At 35.5% G+C, this 22,953-nt stretch overlaps 1 protein-coding gene across 3 annotated transcripts in view; it reads right to left on the minus strand.

Moving 5' to 3' along the window:
- The window catches only part of RASA2 (RAS p21 protein activator 2), a 121,998-nt gene that overhangs the window by 31,598 nt on the left and 67,447 nt on the right, over positions 1-22,953 (minus strand). For all 3 annotated transcript variants that reach the window (XM_042956312.1, XM_042956311.1, XM_042956313.1), the window contains exons 6-15: positions 19,795-19,878; positions 17,414-17,486; positions 14,071-14,147; positions 13,015-13,116; positions 6,729-6,885; positions 6,276-6,424; positions 5,529-5,643; positions 5,028-5,102; positions 4,205-4,328; positions 1,697-1,803 (exon numbers count right to left, since the gene is read on the minus strand). In XM_042956312.1, the coding sequence (XP_042812246.1) occupies positions 1,697-1,803; positions 4,205-4,328; positions 5,028-5,102; positions 5,529-5,643; positions 6,276-6,424; positions 6,729-6,885; positions 13,015-13,116; positions 14,071-14,147; positions 17,414-17,486; positions 19,795-19,878 (1,063 nt within the window). The remainder of the gene's footprint in view (positions 1-1,696; positions 1,804-4,204; positions 4,329-5,027; positions 5,103-5,528; positions 5,644-6,275; positions 6,425-6,728; positions 6,886-13,014; positions 13,117-14,070; positions 14,148-17,413; positions 17,487-19,794; positions 19,879-22,953) is intronic.

The following is a 22,953-nucleotide window of genomic DNA, read 5'->3' on the forward strand; positions in this document are numbered from 1 at the left end:
GCTCTCAACTTCTGTAGTATGAATTGTCTAAACTACTTACCTTGGTACTAATCAAGTACTAGTTTAGATTATGTACCTTATGTATTTGCCCTATTCTCCTAATTAGAACGAAAGTTCTTAAGAAGAGGGGATAAGTTTACATTTAAAAGCAAACTAAATAAAGTTACATGATACAGTATGAACCAGTCCTTCTAGCACACTGATTGGAAAAGTGACCCAAAATACAAAGTTTGTGGTTAGAAGGACTTTATTGCAACATCTGTTACAGAAATATGCAAATCCAAGTCTGAATACAAGGGAGGGTCACAAACTCAAAGGTAGGAGTTCTGTTTATACCCAGAATGCCGCTGCTAAACTTTCTGTGGCCTAGAATTCTGCACAGCTTTAGTAACAAGGCCGGAGAAAGGACAGTCCTGTGAACGAAAGGACACTGACCCACTCTCTGCTGCAGCTACTCACAGCCTGTTTGTCCTTTGGCAAGAAAGGGTGTGCTGCTGCAACAGCAGCAAGGTTCTACTCAGTTCTCCGAGTTAAATGAGTGGGCAATGTCATGCAACTGTGAACAGGAAGGGTGGCCTTCAAAGCCCAGTTTAACTCTAAAACCCCTGTGCCTTCCCTACCCTGTATTAGTGAAGTTTTCTAAGGGCAGAGAGTGTCTTCCTCATCACCACATCATCAGCATTGAGCACCAGTGTGTGCTACATTATAGGTGTTAGAACACCTTAAGTGCCCTTGCGGCAGGAAAGAACAGGGGTGAGCTCAAAGACTGGGAAGACTGAAGGAGACGACAGCATTCCAGTCTAATTCAGTTCAAACTGAGTGAGATCAAATCCTATTTCATCAGTTGTGTGACCATGGAGAAATTACTCAATTGCAATTTTCTTATCTGTCAATGGGGATGATAATAGAATTGACCTTACAGGGAGGACTAAGTAAGTTAAAACACAAAGTACTTAGAAGAAGGCCTAGTACAAAGCCCTAAGTAAATGTTGGCTATGACTATTACTTGCTACACAAATTAGCAATGAAAGCAATTAGATAAGATTATAAAATAGAACATAAAGGGTTAAAATCAATCAGCAAAAATATTCTGTATGACAAGGAAACAAACAGCAAAAATAGGAGTTTTAAAATGTTAACACATAGATCTACACAGTACACATTCAGATATAAATAAATAGGATTTCAGAATGTTTTTAAAGTTTTAAATCTCATATATTTATAATATCAGGTGGATAAAAAGTAAAAATGTGGAGATACCAAAAAAATTATATTCCAAAGTTTCTACACCTTTCAGAAATAAATCTCTTCAAATTTCTGTGAGATTTAAAAATACCTTTAAGATTAAACTAAACCTGTAACTCATGGAAAACAAGCAAACAAACAACCCTACTACTATGGAAATTTACACACACACACACAATAGCAAATATAATGGTAAATATAATGGATCTTCTCTGCAACTATCATCAAGCTTCAACAACTATCCACATTTTATTACTTTTGTATAATATCTTTTTAATAACAAAAAATAGAATTTTTAGCCTTCTCTGAAAGGCTGAAATGGCTAAGAAAAATGCCAAGTAAATTTAAGTACCAGTTACAAGAAAGCCAAGTGAAACTGGCTTGTTATTTTATCTTTTTTAAATAAAAATAAATAAAAATGGAATAAAGCTTTGAGAAGAACAACACTTACTGGATGATGAGGTCGCAAATGAAAAGTATGAGGTGATACTACGGCTACAGCAAAGAAACGAAGAAATACAAAGCTGCTCACTGCAGAATACTGAACATGAGGGTCATCTGCAGGAAAAAAATGGTGAAATGTCATGCACAAAAACACTGAATTAAAAAACAAAGATGACAAAGTGAAAAATATTGAAAAAAACATAAACTAAATAGGAGATCAATATAATTTGTCTAGTGGGGATTGAGTTGATGAAATGGTAGTAATGATTATGACTAAATTAAAGTAATGATTATGACTAAATTAAACCTCTGGCTAAAAAAATCAGAAAGGAACAATAAAAAATAATTAATTAATAAAATGAAAGACAAAGCTACCAGGTCTTCAGAAATATTTTACTTTGGAAAATACCTCTTTTCTCATCTGCAAGAAGAGGCTCCTGAAATTGCAACAATACAAGTGGTATCTAGCACTACCTCGTGGTTATACTGAAACCCTTAAGACTAGGATACATTATTTTCATTTCTAGGATATTGTTTCAATTTTCCCTCAAAAGTCTTGATAACATCAAAGATGATGCAATAAAAACAACCAAGTGAAAATCTTTCCTTTAAAAAAGATATCAATATTCCATATAAAAATGAAGATGAACTGAAGACCATTTTTGTTTTTTGTCATTTCACCTACAGCTTTTGTTTCAGACTGGAGTCAACACTTAACCTGACAGTGAGATGACAGATGCAAGTGGTGAGGGGGGAGAAGGTCTGTATTTGGTTTAACTCTTGTAAGTCACTCAACAGGTAATCATGGGCAAGTCATTTAACCTGTGCTGCTTTAGTAATTGCTGTCCACTCATTGTCTCCTCCCTGACTTTCCACTCACCTTCCTAAGGTAACAGAAGAACAAATGGGAAAATATGAAATGTTTTCTAACAACAAAACTATCACTACTGTAGTCTACTGAGAATATGAAAACATACGAACATTTAAGCCAACAAAAAGAATAGAAGACACATTTGCATTTATAAAAAGTCATAAAATGTGTTTTAGATCATTTCTATAATCATAATTAAACATACTTTAAGGCCAAGATCAGTGGGTGGTGTAGAGTACAATGACTATTGTATGCTTTGTATTCTTTGGAATAAGCCAGACTCAGGTTGGAGACCCTTCTTTCTGCTGGCCATGTCTTGGACCTTGGGCAAGTTATATAACTTTTCTAAATCTCAGTTTCATTATTTACCTAAGGGGAGCAGTACCCATGAGTGAGTGTGAGCGTGAGAACAGGAGATCACACATATGGTGGTTGTGAGCATGAGAGCAGGAGACAATGCATATGGTAGTGTAGGCATGAGAGTAGGACTGTGTGTGTTCACAAAATAAACACTCATTGTGTTTGTCATGATTTAACTCACCATTTAAAAGTATAATTTCAGTGAGCATCTTGCCATATGTTTAATGTCTCTGCTCCCCTTATTTGTGTTGTAAAAACTAGATTTAGTATACTTACTTGAAGTTGATTATGTCTTTAGTAGAATTAGCAAAGACATCCAGGGCTGAATTTATACACGTTAGTTAGACAATTCAGTCCCATAACTTTACCACTGGGTAAATTTAGTGGAGGGACAGATAACTGTATACACTGTGTGTGCACATACATACTCATACACTTGAAAGAGCATGGTAAAATAGCAAAATTTCTTCAGATGGTTACAGAAATACGCTTATACTCTCACACGGCTGGGTAAGACTAATAATTTAAGTAGCTACCTTACCTCCTCTCCCCTCCCCCTATTACAGGCAGATCTGGAAAAACAGCTATAGCAAAGTTACTTACTTATCAGATATGCATAAAAGTAGAATAACTCCAAATACTGACAATCAGAGATAGCAACGTTTCTAAACAAAGCCTTGACATAGCCGCTTTTGCAAAATTAAAGCATGTGTTGATTAACATATGTATCTCAAAATTCTAGGTCTATTGTAACAGAGATGTTTCTAATGTCTCCAGACATTTCTATAAAATTGTAATTTCTATAAAATTTCTATGTAATTTCTATAAAATTGTCCTACCACCAAAACCTTAGCATTCACAAACTGTCAAATCCAGTCATAGTTGTACTGAACTAAAAATTCTCATTATTTAAATGCACACAAGTGACAAAAGTAGCTGGTACAAATTACAAAGGTGTTTTTGTTTATTACATTTAACAATCTCGTAAGTACCTAGTATAAATGTTTATTATGTTACAGTTCTAAATGTTTGCCTTTCTTAAAAATAATGGTGATTTTTTATTTGTTCTTTGTATAAAGTTGTCATTATATTGAAAGAAAACAATTTGTTTTGAGACTGTAAGGAAATAAAAGTAGATGTTTCATTAAAAAGCTGTATTTATTTTGAAAAGATTGTACCTATAAACCTTAAATATTGTACATAAGCCAAATCCACAGTAAATCTACACAAAAATATCCAATACAGAAAAAGAAATGGCATGTTTTAGTAAAACAAGGCACTTACTAGGAAATCGCTGAGTAGCCATTTGCCTTAGGGAATAAAAGGTATCACACATTACAGTGGGGCAGCTCATACTTGATTTTACAATCGTACTGAATAACTTGTCTACGTAGTAGCGCAGATTCTCCTGTAGGATTTAACAAGGGAAACATCAGGATTTTAACTTTTATACATTTTCCACAGCCTTTACAGAAAACAATGCAGTGAAAATGAGATTTGGCAGCTACTATCTAGTATTCTAAAGTTCTGCTTCCCTTCTCTAAACTCACTTAGTTAAAGGACAATTTACATCCTGACTTCATTTAACAAATGAGATTGAGACTAGCTAAATATAACTGGTGAATGTATGGAAGAAACTTCACAAGAAGCAACAGAGAATAAAATGATCTGAAGAGAAATCAGGGAAATAACTCAGATATGCAGGCACATGGACACTGTGGCAATTTTATCTACTGCAGAGAAAACTTGTGACTCTCACATCATTGTTTTCCCAGAGACAACGAAAATGCTGATTGACCAAGTCATTGTACCACTTAGCCTGATCAGTCTGACCCCAAAGGAATGGCTAGAATGGAGGCTGCAACCGGATACAGCCTTACTCCACTACTGTTCCCAGAGCCAAAGAGAAGATAATCAAGAACAAAAATAAAGTGAATCCTAATGAGGAAATAACAATATTCTAAAAACGAGACATGGGAAATGCTGCTAATAGTATGAGCATTAAGTAAAGAATAAGAAGCACTACATCCTTCCAGAGAGCATTATGGAAGATCACATATGGGAGAAGGCCCATTTTAATGTAGTCATAAAGATCACAAGGACTTACCTTATTGTTTTCTACATTATCTCCCTCTTTCAACTTAATAGGATCAATTTCACAGGATTTTGAGGATTCACATATCTGGAAAATCGATTAATTTTTCATTTAATTGCTCTTTTCCAAATAATTTTGCAAAGTGAAAAGAACTATTCTTTTTCTGATAATTTTAAAAAGTTAAAATTGTAACAGAGTTTATAACCCCCATCCAGAGATAATGTGTACAATACTCCAAAAGAACTGTTAAAATGTATTTCTCATGTATCTGAAACTAGCTAAAAACAGAAATCCAGTAACAACAACCATTATGTAGATTATATTCAATGTGCCCTTCAAGTAAAAATCCACTGATGGAAAGGTAAATCATTTATCCTGCTTCTGAAGTGTTCACCCTTATTCTTTCAGTAATACATGAACGGGTGTATCATTCCTGTCACTAGGTTACTTCATGAAGGGGACACTATTTCATAAGGCCACACAGACTATTATTATCAGAGGTATATTCGGTACCTCATCTAGAATAGGTTTTAATGTTACTTTCAGGTAGTGCCCTCCCACTATTTTCATCATCTCATCCAGACATCGGGTAGCCAAGGAATTTCCTCTAAAAATTGTATTTGCATCTCTGAAATACAAACAGAAATAAGGTGAAACCAAGTGCAGTAAACAAAGGCTAGGAAACCAATAATATGAGATATGTGACTCTGGTTATACATACAATTTTAGTAATTTTTATCATCCATTTAAAAGCTTGTTGCCATTAGGATTTTCAAACTTACCCAAACTACTCACCAAAAATATTAAGTTAAAAAAAAAAAAAGCAAACTATATTTATGAACTACAAAAGTGGAGTATGTGCGTGTGTGTAAGACAGTACTATGACAGGAAGGGGAAGTGACCTGACTGCTTCTCATAATGTCATACCTGTGTATATAAGGGTGATACATAACGGGTGAAGGGAAAAAATAACCCTGGAATTTTATTTGTGACATGTGAATCATTACAGGCAGCAGCAAAGATTAGTAACAGGAAATTTCAATACTGAATAAAAAAAAAATCCTTCATTAACTGTCAATGTTGCTGTTGGTGGATGCCATGTGCTAACTTGAACTGCCTTTTATTTCTTGCTAAGCAGTTCCTTTCAGACTCCTATCCAGTGAGGGTGGTCAATACAAAAGAACTCAAATTACAAAAACAATTTGGCAAACTCGGATCCAATTTTAACAAACATAATTAACATTTGAATATAACTCTTACTGTGTATCCTTCAAGTCTAATTCAGCCACTGCAGTGGCAAAAGGAACAAGTTTATCGTGATGCAGCAGCAGTCGGACAAGGGGCAAAACAGCGTCATTTTTATCTCGACAAATTTCACCCAAAATGTAAGCAGCTGAGGCAGATATCGGCTAGAATATAGAAAGGCAGAAAACAAGCACAAAATCAAGGAAATATGACTAAATGTTCAATCACTAGCCTGTAAAAGCAACTCAAGCATATTCACTGACTATTACTGTTACATAGAATATTTAATTTTTTAAACTTTTCTCAGAGATGAAATTTTAAGCACTTACTGGAATCAAAGTACTGTGGTTCAGATAAATGTATATACTATTTTAATAAAACTTGATACTGTGAAATCTTTTCCTAACTACTTACAGAATTACTTTAGCCTTTTCATATTAAATTATACACTTAAGATTTTTAAAGTACCTGAACATCTGGTGACTTTAGCAGCAAAGTTTTCAAAGGACCATAGTACTCTGAAGGAAGTACGTAGTCTTCTGTATAACATATATTTAATCTAAGAGACCCCAGATCATCAGTTTTAGATGACTTGTTTCCATTGTCTCTTGGTTGTAGCAAGTACCTAAAGTAAAAACACAATCAATTCCATGAGATGAGAATGAGCATCTAAGTCAATGAGGTAAACAAACAGCTAAGCTATGAAAAGCCTAAACCAAAAAAGTGAACTTAGTACTTAAGTTCACTTAAGGTTAGGACACTTTATAAGTAGTCAACTACCAATCTTCAGGGGTTTAATACTGGTTGTATATTGAAATGGAAGGCTTTATATAGATTTTTATCTGGGAAACAAAAAGTACAGGTAATATAAAAATTAAGATCTCAAAAGCACTGAATGAGAGTTTGATTAGTTTGCAGATTTAGGAAAAGATGATAAAAAGTAAAACATTTAAAATCCAATGCATAATCAAAAATAACAACTGAATTTAAGAAATACACATTTAGCTGAAATAGGTAAGACATACGACAAGTAGGCATAAATGATCTTGTTTTAAAGTAAATCTTATAGGGGCACCTGGGTGGCTCAGTCAGTTGAGTGTCCGACTTCGGCTCAGGTCATGATCTCACGGATTATGAGTTCGAGCCCCGCATTGGACTCTGCTGACAGCTCAGAGCCTGGAGCCTACTTCTGATTGTCTCCCTATCTCTCTGCCCCTCCCCGACTCGCTCTCACTCTCTCTCTCAAAAAAAAAAAAAAAAAAAAAGAAAACCCACACACAAAGTAAATCTTATATATGTAAAAATTTGAACTTATTTTTTATATTATTAAAGGAGTAACAGTGTAACTACACTGAAAATATTTTTATCTGCAGAAATCAGATTTACACGATTTTTTTTCAGATAAGTAGAAGGCAAAAAATATATATGTAAATATATATGCAAAAACAGAGACAGCTTTAAAGTTTTCCAAGGAAAGAGAACTATTTAGAAATCAAGAGAAGTTGAGCGCCTGGGTGGCTTAGTCGGTTAAGCATCTGACTCCTGGTTGGAGCTCAGGCCATGATCTCATGGTTCGTGGGTTCGAGCCCCATGTCAGGCTCCATGCTGATAGTGTGGAGCCTGCTTGGAATTGTCTCTCTCCCTCTCTCTGACCCTCTCCTGCTCACATTCTCTCTCTCTCAAAATAAATAAATAAACTAAAAAAAAAAAAAAAAAAAAAAAAGGAATCAAGAGAAGTTTGTAGGACCAAAATCATAAAACTATTAGTTATTTTTAAAGACTTTGTATCATGGAAATTTCAAAATACATACAAAAGTAAAGAAGGTAACATATACTGAACCTTCCATGTACCCATCATCTGGCTTTAGTTATATCACTGATTCAAGGCTATTCTTGTTTCAGCCATACCTCTCTCCACTCCTCCCCATCCCATTCCTGTCTCATTTTAAAACAATTTCTAGGCATCTTATAATTTTATTTATAAATATTTCAATATATATCACTATACATAACTTTAAAAAACCATCATTATATAGTAAGTGTTCAAACTCTCCTAACCTTTATCATAAACAGTTTTCCACAGTTTGTTCAAATCCAAGGTCCATAGACTGTAACTGGTTGACACTTAAGTTTAATCTATAGATTCCCTCTACCCCCTAAGAAATTGGGTAGTTAGAATTTTCCACATTTGGGATTATGCTAAATCTAACTCCATCTCCATGATGTCACTAACATGTTCTTTGCCCTCTCTGTACTTCCTGTATAATGGCAGTTAGATCTAGAGGCTTGGTTAGATTCAGATTTGATATTCTGGCAAGAACATTTCACTGATTGTATAGTGTTGTATAGTTCTACCAAAAGTCACTAACGTCTGCTGCTCCTTTTGTGATATTAGCAGTCATTAATGAGCACTGCCTAGAGTCAGATTGCAAAATGATAGTTTTAGAATTCTATCATTCCTCCTTTGCCTACTACCTGGAATGCTTTTTATAAAGGTCTATCAGTAATTTTGATATTTACTTTTGGTGATATTTAGATATTTATCATCTATGGCCTTCCCATAGTTAGATACACTAACTTGTTTAAAAACAGAAGGTAGCAAGGGTTTAAGAGAATATTCATTAGTTCTGAGAAAGATATAATTAAAGACATAAATGGGAACCAGAGAACCAAGCAAGCAAAATTTATAAGATGAGGGGATGATAATAAAGGGAGAAGAAATTATACAGAAATTATATCACTACCCACAAAAGAGGAATCTCTATCTCAAAAGACCAGCCTTTAGAATTTCTACTCTCCCATTTGAGAAATAATGACTTAAAGATTTGTCTGAGAAAATAACTGCAAATAAGCCTGTTAGCAAAAGTTACCCAGAAGTACCTCTACGGAAAAGTCTAGTTGGTTGATCACCCAACATTTTGACAAGGGCATTACTTTGGTCAATTTCCACAATCCAGTATATGTTTTGTAGACCTGTAAATTCAGATACCTTGCTTTATTTAAATTTAACTTGAACTCCAATGATGAGCACAGAGACTGACATATTTAAAGCAGAAAGCCAATTTCTAAGTTTAAGAAAAGAAATACAAAAGTCAAGCAGCAAAAATACCTGTACTTTTTATTGCAACCAATATGTTTTCTTATGCAAATGTTCATTCACAAAAGTAGGGAGAAGACTGATAATATTAATAATGAATACCCTCGACTCACCTCATTTATCACTTGTCTTCAACAATTATCACCATCTCCCATCTGCAACTAATATACTTTTTTGTATCTGTTAACACAATTTTTAGTCAATTTGACTAACCCATTTTTTACCTTTTGGTAAGCTATTTGGAAAGCCATGTTATCAGAAGGTACTATGATGAGTACAGGGATACAACAGAGAGATTGAAATAGTCTTAATATCTCAGCTAAGACAGTAGTTTTGCTAAGGAAATAGTAATACTTCTAGAACAGAATCTCCATCCCCCTTGACTGTACTTAAATGGGCAGTACCTACCCATGTTTGCCTCTTTGAAATCCTTTCTTATTGTTCTAAAATTCCCCTTCTATTTTAACTAGTGTTTTTCATGTGTAGTAGAAAAAAATTACCTGTACTACACTTACAACTTGGTTCTGCCTCCCTAAGATTGTATCTACCCATCTTAAATCTTAAGCAATGTCCCCATATTCAGTCTCTTTTATATGTTGAATCATTGAGAGGAAAATTACTGTACCAATTTTACAGTCATAAAAAGGTTTTGCACACGTTAATTCTCTGACATGGAGGGGACTGGTGAATTGAGATTGAACAAGACTGCCTCTAAGGTTCTCTTTATAACATTCCAAACAATGGAATACTGGTGTGAAAACAAAGGATGCAGACAGAAACTCTGTAAGTACTGCTGTGGAGGAATGGTGACGACAACAGCAATCACTATAATGAGGAGAGCATGAGCTACACCCACGGCCACAGCACTCGTAGCTTGCTTTCATTTATGAGGATGAGTGCATTTCATCCTCTAACAACTCTGGGAGGCAGGTACTATTTGTACAATCCCCTTTATAGCCAGAGAAAGCAAAGCCAAGGTGGTGGAATAACTTGTCCAAGTTATGACAGACGTGGGATTTGAACCAAGGCAATACATTTCCAGAGTCCATACTCTTCACCACTACCAGGGGTCTACGAATATTTACTGACGTTCTACTAAACTGCTAGGTGAGGAAAGCAAGGTGCAGAGCAGGATACAATATGTACCCATTTGTGTAAAGAAGGGGACAAAGGATATATATGTATTGGGTTGTATTTCATAAAATATTTCCAGAAACTCAAAACCGTGACTGCCTCGAAAATGTGGAAATGATTAGCTGAGGGACTGACACAAGGCACAGATTTCTACCTTTTGAACTGTGAAGCATGTGAGTAATTACTGATTCAAAAAAAATCAAGTAAAATTCTATTATCTACAAGGTTAAAGTTGAAACTAGCTACTATCAACACTAACAAGCTACTCACATCTGACAGAAGTTTCAGAATAAAGAACACACATCATCACCAAGGAACTGAAAGCTCAAGATATGAATGGGGAATGATTGAATCATGCTGTAATTTGAAAATAAAACTAAACTGGAACCATTACAATCAGTTTTCAAGAATAACTACAATAGACAAATACTAACTGGAAATTATGTGAAAAAGGAAAGCAATTTGAAACTTTTCAAATGATAGGATTACATTATTGGTAATTATCCTCTTTCCTACTACCAAGATTAGAAAGAATATGCCTGAAATCCTAAAGGTAAATAAAGCTTTTCCTGTGTTTTCATGCAGTTACCATCAATCCCACAAGGGGGTGCCAGAGCTCTACCAATGACAAAGGAGCCTAAGAGTTTAATTTCTAATTTAAAAAGAAATGGCATTCACATTTTTATATTTCCTTATATCTGTGGAAGTATAAATGAATTGGCAGATGTTTCTATTTCACGCTATATAAATTTCAGCACTTATACTTTCGGCAGGTAACTTAAAAATATTTTAAAATACTATTGGCAAAAAAAAAAAATCTACTGGAATAAAACTAATTTCTGTTAGTGTTCTTTACAACCTGCCAAAGTAGTTGGACAAAGTTTTGCCAAACTTGGAGGGCCTGTCTGGAAACAGTCTTACTTAAAATACAGGCTGGGTTGGGGCGCCTGGGTGGCTGAGTCGGTTAAGCGTCCGACTTCGGCTCAGGTCACGATCTCGCAGTCCATGAGTTCAAGCCCCGCATTGGGCTCTGTGTTGACAGCTCAGAGCCTGGAGCCTGCTTCCGATTCTGTGTCTCCCGCTCTCTCTGACCCTCCCCCGTTCATGCTCTGTCTCTCTCTGTCTCAAAAATAAACTTAAAAAAAAAGTTAAAAAAAAAAAATACAGGCTGGGTAGCACACTTCAGGTCCACTTTGAGGGGTCCTGGGCGGCATAACAACTCACTTTTTATTTTGTACCAAGTGGCATACCATAAAGTTTTAAAGACTTGACAAACTGAGTGTAGACATTTTCATTTTAAAATGCATGCTACTTTATGGAAGGTGAAAGAAGACATGGGATGTGGGGTGGGTGATGTGACAGGCCTCAAAGGCTATTCGTCAATTTTCAAAGTAAGTTTAACACCCCCCCCAACACCACTGTGGATACATTTTAGAAATTATACAAAATGCCACCAGAAAGACCCATAAATCTTAGATATGTATTAGCAAGAGGCAAAAATAAAGTAAAAATTTTAAGAGTCTAAAAATCCATCTATAATGGATAACTGCTTGAGGACAACAGAGTTCAAAGGGAAGAATGTCTGACAGTCAATATGGAGAGGCAGGCTCTTTTAAACACAAATGAGACTGATGCCAACAGTAACAAACACCTAACCACTCAGTTTCAACTCCTCTTCAGGCACTGAAACGGAGTTCTAAACAGTGAACCTTAGAGGCAAATGAGAAAGGCCTGCTCTCTTATGCTCAGTAGAAACCCAAGTCTAGCATGAGGGTTACTGGCCAACCTACTGGAAGAGGGCAGGAACAGGCATGTTTGTAAGTACTGTAGACAGAAAAAAATGATAGTTTCACATCGATTCTCCTAAGGAAGCTAACATCAGTTTAATGTGTGAACATGAAGTTCCATCTACCATCAGTTTAATGTCACTGTAACAGACATAATGAAAATAATACTGTAACCATGGTTGAGCCACCAGAGCATCTGAAAAAAGCGTTCACTGAATCAGCTTAACATCTGGACCCTAGACATTTAGAAAATAATAGCAGAGCCATCCATAGTGCATTTCAGCGGGGTGTGGTAAAGGAAAATCACTGGTAAGATCCCATAAACAGCTGATTCTCTACCATAAACCCTTTGCTTTCAAACATCCACAGTTCCCACAACCATTAATAAAGCTTCTGTACTGCAGATGCTGATCTGTGACCAAGCATCATCTCACGTGGGCAACTCTCATGTTTTAAATGATTTCCAGTTTCTCCTTAGAGTTAAGATTTAGTTTTTGAACAGAACAATATTCCTAGACAATTCAATTCTTGTATCTGAGTATTAGAAGTCAAGTCACAAAGCCATCAATGTACTTCTATTTCCGCAAAAATAAATAACCAAATCAATTAAAGTTAATGACTCCTGGCTTATTCCACTACAAATTTAAAAATATGCTTATTGTAAGCATTTATTTGCATGTACAGTGTATTAAAGGTGATGACCTACTATGGAGTTCACTAGAATGTGTCTTCTTACCAGGCTTGATGAGAGGAATCATTTCTTAACACATTCACAGGAACCTTAATCTCCCCTAGGAAAATATCCTGGACCAGGTTTCCATTGTTCCACAAGTCGATCCTGAAAATTTTAAACTGGCTTTATTTTTTGCAAACAATGTTTAAGAGAATGCACACCACCAGGTAGTTTCAAATTACTTTGGTTGTATTATAGCATTAATTTTACATGCTTTAAGAGTAAGAGATGTTAGCATTGTCATATACCTCACTATCTAAACTAAGAAAACAAAATATTGCAGTAGCTTTTATTGATAAGCACAGAAAGTAAACCACTTTAAATGGTCTAAAAGAAAGCACTTATGTTTCTTAGTTTCGAAGTCTAGGCTTCATTTTAACCTGTGGCAGGGGGAACTAGAGTTACTTTGTTGAATTTGAGAAAAGAAACCAACACAAGACTATAGTTTCTTTCTCAACTGGAACCAGTTAATATGAAAAGATAGGTGATTTAGAAAAATACATTACCTGATCATTCCAAACATGTGACTAATGCACCCTTTACCACACTGTTAACACCACACCTAAACATGCACTTATCGAACTTTCCCCTCCCAAACAGCATATACTTAAGACCTAAATAACACAAACTTCAAACACATGCACCTGTTGAATTATCTTACAAGACTTCTTACCTCACTGAAATTTCTGTTAGACAGCAGATATGTTAAGAAGAATAAAAAAATTATTTCTAAATTGGCTAATATATAATTACTTTTCTATATACTCTTTGCATCCATTATGCTATGATTTAGAATTTTAAAGAACAATTATATTTGTGAAAATTAAAAATATAATAAACTAGGTGAAAACTAGGTCATCTTTGGTTTTAAATAAATACACCTTGACTATTTCTGCAAAGCAATCAGATTTTGAGAAGATAATATGAATTTAAATTAGAGTTTCATCAAGCAACTTGCTAAAGAGAATTCTATTAAGCTTGGTTCGCCTTTTTCAATTAAATTTAAGATTTTCTTCTGGCACCAAAAAAAGCAATTCTATAAAACTCCAAGACATATACCTAATTTCTAGCTTTTCGATGTCCTCCTCTTCTACCTGGAATTGGGACTTTCTGGTATAACTACTGGATCTTGTTACCTGCAAACAAAATATTTTAGTTGATAAAAAAGTTTGAAAATTTTTTCCTACATGAACTTCAAAAACTATCATCCCTAAAATGTTCAATTTTATTTATTATAAACAGACGAAAATGCGTAGGTAATAGTTTACCCAAAAGCTAAAGACAAAACCAGCTATGAAAGTAGCAGGGAAGTGAGAATGAGGCAGTATAAAAATATCAAAAGCAATCTTTCCTCCAAGCCCCCCCTTATCCACTCAATATACAGCAACATTAGGTTCTCTGGCTCACATGCAATCTGTTGGTGACTCAAAGAGCAAAACTGTTCTATTTTGGTGAAGCTGCGCATACCAAGAGCTGTTTGAAGACTGTCCCACATTTCTCAAGATACCAACTCTATCCTTACGCTTCCATCTCACATTTTTACTGAAAATATCAAGGCCACTGGCAGGCACTTCTTCAGCTACTGTCCACCTGAACAGGTCTGTTCTCATGTAGGTCTTTCTACTTGATTAAGTTTTTTCATTGCTTCTGAACAACAGATGAGATGAGCCTCCTCTTTTCTATGACTACTCCACCCACACATGATATACAGTAAGCATTCGATCTATTTTAATTACAGCTTTCTTCGCCAGCTTATTCACCTCACTTAAGTCTAAGAAAAATTCTCCACTTAAATTACGGTCTTCCTATCTCCTTCCTTTCACAGACCAGTATCTCAAAACTGCAATCCACCCTTACAGAGCTGCCACTTCCTCACACCCACTCACTACAGTAACTCCTTATAATCTGGCTTCCTCACAGCTCACCCTCCCTAAACCCCTCTTTTGATCACCAAGTCTGATGGTGAATTCGTAGCTCTCATCTTCCTTGACCCCTCTACCTGAACACCTGAGTACAACTGTGCATCCTTTTCCAGAAACACTCTTTTCTTTGAGTTTACCCAGGCACTCCCCTGGCACCTCCTGATCTCTTTGCTTCTTCCTCTGGGACATCTTCTTCCTCAGAACCTATAAATATGGGTTTTCTCCAAGGTTTTATCTTTTATTTTGCTCTAAGAGCTGCAAAGTGTTATACAGTCTACAAGGCGCTTTCACATCCATTATCTTCTTTGTTCATCAAAATGTCCTGCTCCGAAGCAGGATTTATCTGAAGCTAGATTTATTATCCTCATCTTGAAAATGAGGAAGCTAAAGGGACCAATTAAGAGATGTGCTCAAGGCTGAATACCTAGTAAGTGGCAGAACTGAGCCTCCTTGCTCTTCTCCTATATTGTATATCTCTATTCTTTTGGTTTCCTTGACTCCCTGCAAGCAAATCTTGAGTCTTTATCTACAGTCATCACCCACCTTAAATTTCAGTCATGAACTGCCTACTGGAGGGTTTTCATGTCGGACCTCAAGTTCGTTATGTCTCAAACCAAACCACTTATGCTTTCCTTAACTTTTTTTCCTCTTATTTCAGATTTGAAACCATTAGGACATCTGACTGCTCCCTTTGTTTTTTCTTCTATAACCCATTTGTTATTTTGCCCTTTGCAGTTTCTTTCTCATCTGTCCCTTCCTTTGTTTTTCCTTATTACTCTCTTGGATCGGACTCCCATTGTCCCTTTTTTTTTTTTTAATTGTTTTTTATTTAACAACTTAATTATAACAATCTCTTGATCTCTGTTCTCAGACATATGACCAACAGATCATGGTTAATTCTTCCCAAAACACTGCATTACTCCTATCATTTCCAGGCTCAAAACATTTTCAATGGCTACTATGTAAGCACCTCCGTCAGGTACTCAAGGCCTTTCACAGTTGGTCCTACTCTAGCTTTTAAATTTTGTTCCAATTATTCTCTTTCAGAACGCTCCAGTTAAATCACTACTTGCTATTCTGTGGACTAACTTTCTGCTTTTCTCTATGTCTCTGCTCAAAATGTTCTAATACTCCTCTGCTCTGACTTAACTGGAGCAGAACTTACCTGACCTCTTCAATATCTACTGCATTTTACTGCTCTGTGTAGGCATGCATGTGTGTGCTTTGTGTCTCTTACTTTAGCTCGAGGACAGAGATTGAATCTTTATGATCAGCTCAACAACGGGGCCTTTTGAATGAATGTTCTAGGCCTCACAGGTTTGTCTGGGTGGAACAAGGAAGTTAGACCCTGCCTTTCCAAGGGCCATCTGCTTGCTGCAAGCTGCCCCATGTTTTCTGCAGGCTAGCTGTAACAGTCATTGATAAATGTAGAACCACCAAAGTCCTTAGCCAGGAAATGGAAAAGTGTCACACTGGTAGATTTTTTTTTGTTTTTCTTTCTCCCTTCCCTCCAGCCCCACAATTCGTCTTATTTCAATTCTGGTGTTTTCTTTAACCTATGTTTCTTTATTAAAGTACAGTCATCAGGAATGGCAACATGTGCCCTCACCCCACGTTGAAATATTAAGAAAACATTAAGAAAACACACATACAAAGAGGAAAAAGCACACAATGTAACTTTTTTTCCAAATCTTCCCTACATGTTAATCTCACTTGCAACATGTTGTATGGTTGGAACGTGATCTTTTAGAAATCAGAGGTTGACTTTTTTTTCCCTATAGTTTTCAAATGATATGAAAAATGATTTAACAAATGCTCCACAGTAAAGAACTCCAAAGCACTGTATTTTGGGGCAACTTCAAGGCAGCTGAAGATCTCTATGAAAATAAGCATGTGTTCATAGAGGGAACTAGCTAAAAAGAACTTAATAATAAGGACTTAATCATATAGCACTTTATGGTCTCAAAGCATTCTCACATGTAGGCCTCCTAAAAATTCTATCAGGTAGGGTGGCTGGTGTTTTCTCTCACAAAATTATCCTTTCACAAGATAAATGTGAATTTCAGATTTAGTGATTTATTCCAAGTCAACTGTGACTAGAACTCCGACCAAGTGATATCATACTTACTTTACTACTGATTTTCATACAGTACTCTGCACAAGAGTCTGGTGCCCACTGTGTGTCAGGTGGGGGCTGGATAAGGTAGGGAGGGTGTTTGAAGGAGGGTGTGATATTGAGGATGACTAGGGAGTAGGTGTGGCCCTAGTCCTCCTGTCCCCAGATCAGTCACAGATCTACCTTTATTTGTTTTATATATTGGGCCTCCATCATATTACATCATGATTCTACTGCTTTCAGAATAGAAAGGCTTAGTTGTATTAGTTGATTAAATGATTACTATGGCTATAGTTTAAAAAAAAGAAGCCAGCATTCAATATTAAATATTCAATGTTAACATTTATATAAAACAAAAAGTTACCTCAAAATAAAAGATTTCATTAAACTGCGGATTGCTTGTTTTCTTCTTTACTTTTGTCTTCTTTTGGTCATTCCTGTTCCAATGTGGTAGAGTTTTACCTTGTAGAACTTAATAGTACACAATTATAAAACATGCTATTTCCAACCAGGGAGCCTGACCTCCAGTTAGCTGTTAAGATGACTCAGGGAAAACTATACTTTTAAATATTACTTGGAGAAAAATTTTGAGGTATCTTTAAAGACTCAAAGAATATACAAGTTTGTATATCCAGATATGACAAGATTGTATTATTCTTTCTATGGCTATACTACACTGACTGACAAGCTTACTTTATAGAAGAAACTTAGAATGGTAGAAGGAAGACAATGAGATTCAGACTACCTGTATGCTGAAAAATACTCAAGAAACACAAAAAGCATACTAAACTCAGTTTACTTCTTGGGGCTCAGCTACAAAGTGGCTTTTTAGAAAATCTTTTATTTGAAAAAATTAGAGAAGGTTGAAAAGAAATGTACAGAGAAGTCCTATGCAGTCTTTCCCTAGCCTCTCCCAATGTTAACATCTTATACAACAATAGTACAATATCAATACCAATAATTACTTTTAAAACCAAATTCATATGCCAGTTTCCATTTGTATGTTGCTAAATGATTATACTAAACAATGTGTCTTCAGCTACAGATTATGAGCAAAAACAAAAAACAGCTCTACTAGGTTAAACATTTTTAGCATACACACACAAAATTCAGTCCCTCTGATAGCATGCATGTTAAAGGATTGAGTATCTGCTTTCAAATTTAAAACCATCTATAGCAATAATAGCACACTGTTGTTTAAGCACCCAGTAAGTACTAGGCAAGGTGCTAGGTACTTTATAGACATATATATATATAAATACATTTCTTAAAGTGACTTAACAGGTGACTTCCTAAAAAATAAAAATATGTATTTGTACATCTGAAACTAATATAACATTGTATGTTAACTACACTGGAATTACGAAAAAAATAAAAATAAATAAATAAAAAGAATACCTAGAGAGCCTGAAGGTGGGGGGAAGGGGTATGTGAATGTGTATGTATGTATATGTTTGGTGTGGAGGGAATATTTTGCTGTTTCCTGATTAAACCTTCAAGTTGTAGGCAAATTTCAGTCTAGTCAGGCTCTGAAAGAAATCATAATGAAGTTATAAAATATAAAATATACAAAGTGCTATAGGTTTTTCCATAAATTATCGTAAATAATTTAAATCAATGATATGGTGCACTTTACCATGTTCTGGTACTTCAGCAGTCTGTCTACAGCTTGGAATTCTTTCTGTAGAGCACAGATGCCATGAGTAGAAAAGGCATTTTTAGTTCTGAACCACTTTCCAGACAGAAATATGGAAACTGTCTTGCTATTCTGGGCTAGCATTTCTTGAAAAAGAATTTTACCTGCATAAAATCTAAGATATTTGAAGGTAGGAAGGCCAATGATGAATGAAGAAGGCCACGTTTATGTTTTAAAGTATATTTTAACTACTATAAAACTCATGTTGTTCCCCACAGTCTAAGAGTCTAGCAGATCCGAAATGGCAACCATTTTCTTTCTATAAAAACAGGACTTGGTTGTTTGCAAGTGTATAACAGAACTCACTAAAGAGCTTTCTTTCAAAGCATTCATTACTTTGTGTCATAAATATCTATTTAGGATTTATTCTTAGAACCTTAATTTTGTAATTCTTAAGTCAACTTTTAAAACTTAAAAATCTAATAATAATTCACTCTCCTATTCTGAATTCTGAACTCCAGGTTACGAACAGAAGCCAACCACTGATCATTTCAGTGTAATGAAGCACCTACTGTCAAAGAAGGAGATCATTTGTTAAGTCCATATACATACTGAATCTTCAGATTCAGAGATGTTTACATTTCTGGATAAAAATCAGTGTACTTATGGAAAATAAAGGCATGTTTGAAAACTGTTTAGAGGTAAAAAAATAAAATCTAATAATAATTCAATAAGCATTACCTACCAATGACGTGAATGTAGCTACAAAGTATTATGCTAAGTGAAATCAGTCAGTGAGAGAAAGACAAATACCATAATGATTTCACTCACATGTGGAATTTAAGAAACAAAACAAAAGGGCAAAGGGGAAAAAAAGAGACAGAGGCAAACCAAGAAACAGATTTGTTAACTATAGAGAACATACTGATGGTTACCAGAGGGGAGGTAGGGGGGCAGCTGGGGATTAAGGAGTGCACTTATGATGAGCATATACAAATATGTTGTATGGAAGTGTCGAATCACTATACTGTACACCTGAAACTAATAACACACTGTATGTTAACTAATTGGAACTTAAATAAAAGCTGGGGAAAAAAAAAACACATTACCTAGAAGGGCCCACTAGAGAAACTGTTGCGTAAGGGTCACAGCTTTGTCCATTTATGAGAGGCAACCCGTGACATGACACGATGCTAAGAAAGAATAAAAGAAAATTAATAGTATATTTAAGTTAAACAACATGAAGCATTATCTTTAAATACAAATCAATATATTCAAAGGGTTAAGGCTTTTCCACAGGTCTGCAGATGTATGCCTATATACCACCTACCTCAAATACATCTATTGTGCACTTATTTACTTATGCTACATTTCTCAAATAGGACTTAAAACCAGAATGCCATAAGCAGTACTGAGACTACCAAATAATATTTAGCATAAATCCCCTGGCTAAGTATGCAGCAAGGTACATTTTGTGGTTTGATAATATACTAACACTGCTGTGGCTTCTCAACAGGAAAAGAATGTGTTGTGAACCTTAAAGGAGAAACTACAAACCAAGCTAGATCTATGGCATCACATCCTCTGCTGAAGCATGAATGAGAAACAAGGAAATGACTGTGGTTTCCACTTCAAATCTGATTCATAAATAGAGGGCAAGTCTCCCACAATTCTGTAGTCTTTTATTCTGATTCTCAGTAACAGCTCCTGTATCATTCTGTAGAAAATGTTTTAGACCTTAAAATCCAACATCTTCTAATCCACTCCATGGATAAAGTCACTGGTATTTACAGAGGACATACAATCTAACCTAATGGTCTGCTCAATTTCCTCACTAAATATTATTGAGTCCACAAATTTAGTTTAATATCTAAGGGTTTGCATTCCTTAATGCCTAAGACAAACTCATGAGAGTTGCTGAAAGCATTCTTTGTAGAAAGATGTGGGCTACTGAGCAACATCCTTATTTCTCTCCACAACCCACAGATCATATATGTGGGTGAAGTGCATATGGTGTGCTGAGTCAAGAAGAAATGATAATGACTCATTCGATTAAATTGGGTATAAAAAAATCAAAATTTAAAAATTCCCCTAACTAACCAAAGAAAGCACAGACCGAGATAATAATTCTGGGTATTAATGTTAGACTTAGGACAGTCAAATTTTCCAACTATGTTCTGTTTGAAACTGACAATCCTCAGGCTAACCGCAGGCTAATCCTCAAAATGATACCTGATTTTTATGTAGCATTTGCACTTTATCCACTATTTTCATAAAATGTATCTAACTCCCACAACTGCCTTTGAGAAAAAACACCTTAAAGAAGAAAGTAAGGCTCAAAAAGATTATGTAAGAAATTAAAAAATACAAAATAAGGCTGAAGAGGTACTACACTTGTACAAAGTGGGCCAAGACTTAATTTCTACTTTCTTAACTGCTTCCCAAGTCCAGCATCTTTCTATGTTCCCTACTGCACCTTAATATATTGATTGTATTACTCTCTTCGTAATACCACATGTATCTCATGTAAACACTAATTATGAGAAACCTTAATTATAGAAAAGTCACTATAATTTTATGAGGTAGAAAAAAACTGAGAAAAATAGTTCATTATACACAGGCTTCTATAAGAATACTTCACAAAACAAAACAATGATGCCCATTAATCCGGAAGTATGAATTTATAAAAACCATCAGAAGTGGTCTTTTAAATGTAAGACACTTTTAAAATTGTTTTCTGAGGGGCGCCTGGGTGGCTCAGTTGGTTAAGCATGCGACTCCGGCTCAGGTCACGATCTCGCGGTCCGTGAGTTCAAGCCCCGCGTCGGGCTCTGTGCTGACAGCTCAGAGCCTGAAGCCTGTTTCAGATTCTGTGTCTCCCTCTCTCTGACCCTCCCCCGTTCATGCTCTGTCTCTCTCTGTCTCAAAAATAAATAAACGTTAAAAAAAAAAAAAAAGCATTAAAATTGTTTTCTGACAAACAGAAGTAATATTATTAAGTACAAATTATTTTATTTGCTACATATGTTATGAAATATTTTTACAACTATTCTAATCGGTAAATCAAACAGTCTCCTATCATAAACATGAAGGAGTGAAAACAAATGCTGAAAATGAGCTTAGTATACTGAATTATCTTACATTTTGTTACTTTGTTTTTTAAGTTTATTTTTTTGAGACAGAGAGAGCAAACAAGCAGGGGAGGGGCAGAGAGAAGGGGACAGAGAGAAACCCAAGCAGGCTCCATACAGTGCAGAGCACCGTGCAAGGCTTGAACCCACAAACCATGAGACCATGACCTGAGCCAAAATCAAGAGCCAGACGCTTAACTGACTGAGCCACCCAGGTGCCCCTTACGTTGTTTATATATGACATTTGATATTAATGCATTTTCTAGAAATTGCAAAGGAAAATATATTTAGTCCAAACTTGTTTAAATACAGAATGACCTGAATCTTTTCCTTGAGGCTCTTTTTTTTTTTTTTTTTTTTTTTTAACTAAAAGACAAATGCTAATGTCTACATACAGCCAAGATGGAGGAACAGAGAATGGAGTAACTGGGAGGAAAAGAAAAAAAAAAAAAAAAAGAACAAAATCAGCAGTGCAGGACAGTCATCTCTGAGGGGAAAAGAAATGAAACGAGTCCCCAACTGTTCCTGAGAAGAAGAGGGAGAGTGGTCAGCTGGGGAAGACCAAAGTAACTAGAGTTCCCAGACAGAATACTGGAGGAAAGAAAGCTACAACGAAACAAAGAAACTTCCAGAGAGCTGTATGAATCCCCCTGGAGTGTTCAGATGAGTGCTGATAAGCCTGTGAGGAAACTACCTGAAGATGGGGAAAGAATCATTTGATTAGATTCGAGGGAATAATTCCTGAAGCCCACAAGTGGCTAGCATGAGGCCCCACCAGCCATAGTATGAAACTTGGTAATTCACAGATGCTGTATCATTACTGAGAAAATATAATTCCTAGACTAAAGGTTGTATTTATTCCATCTAACAAGGCTTAAAAGCAAACCTCAAAGGAATCATATTGTTTCCAAGTAACTTGACTAGGTCTTCAAGCACACTGATAGAAATAATATCCAGAAACTTCAAAATGTCTACAATCCAACACAAAATAACTAGGAACACAAAGAATCAAGAAAACATGCGCCATCAGAGGAGAAGTAAATGAAATAGAGACTTAAAAAACAATAGGCCACATCAATGAAACCAGGAGAAAGTTCTTCAAAAAGATCAATAAAATTGATAAACCTTTAGCCAGAC

Source organism: Panthera tigris, chromosome C2, assembly GCF_018350195.1.
Source record: "Panthera tigris isolate Pti1 chromosome C2, P.tigris_Pti1_mat1.1, whole genome shotgun sequence".
Lineage (NCBI taxonomy): Eukaryota > Metazoa > Chordata > Mammalia > Carnivora > Felidae > Panthera > Panthera tigris.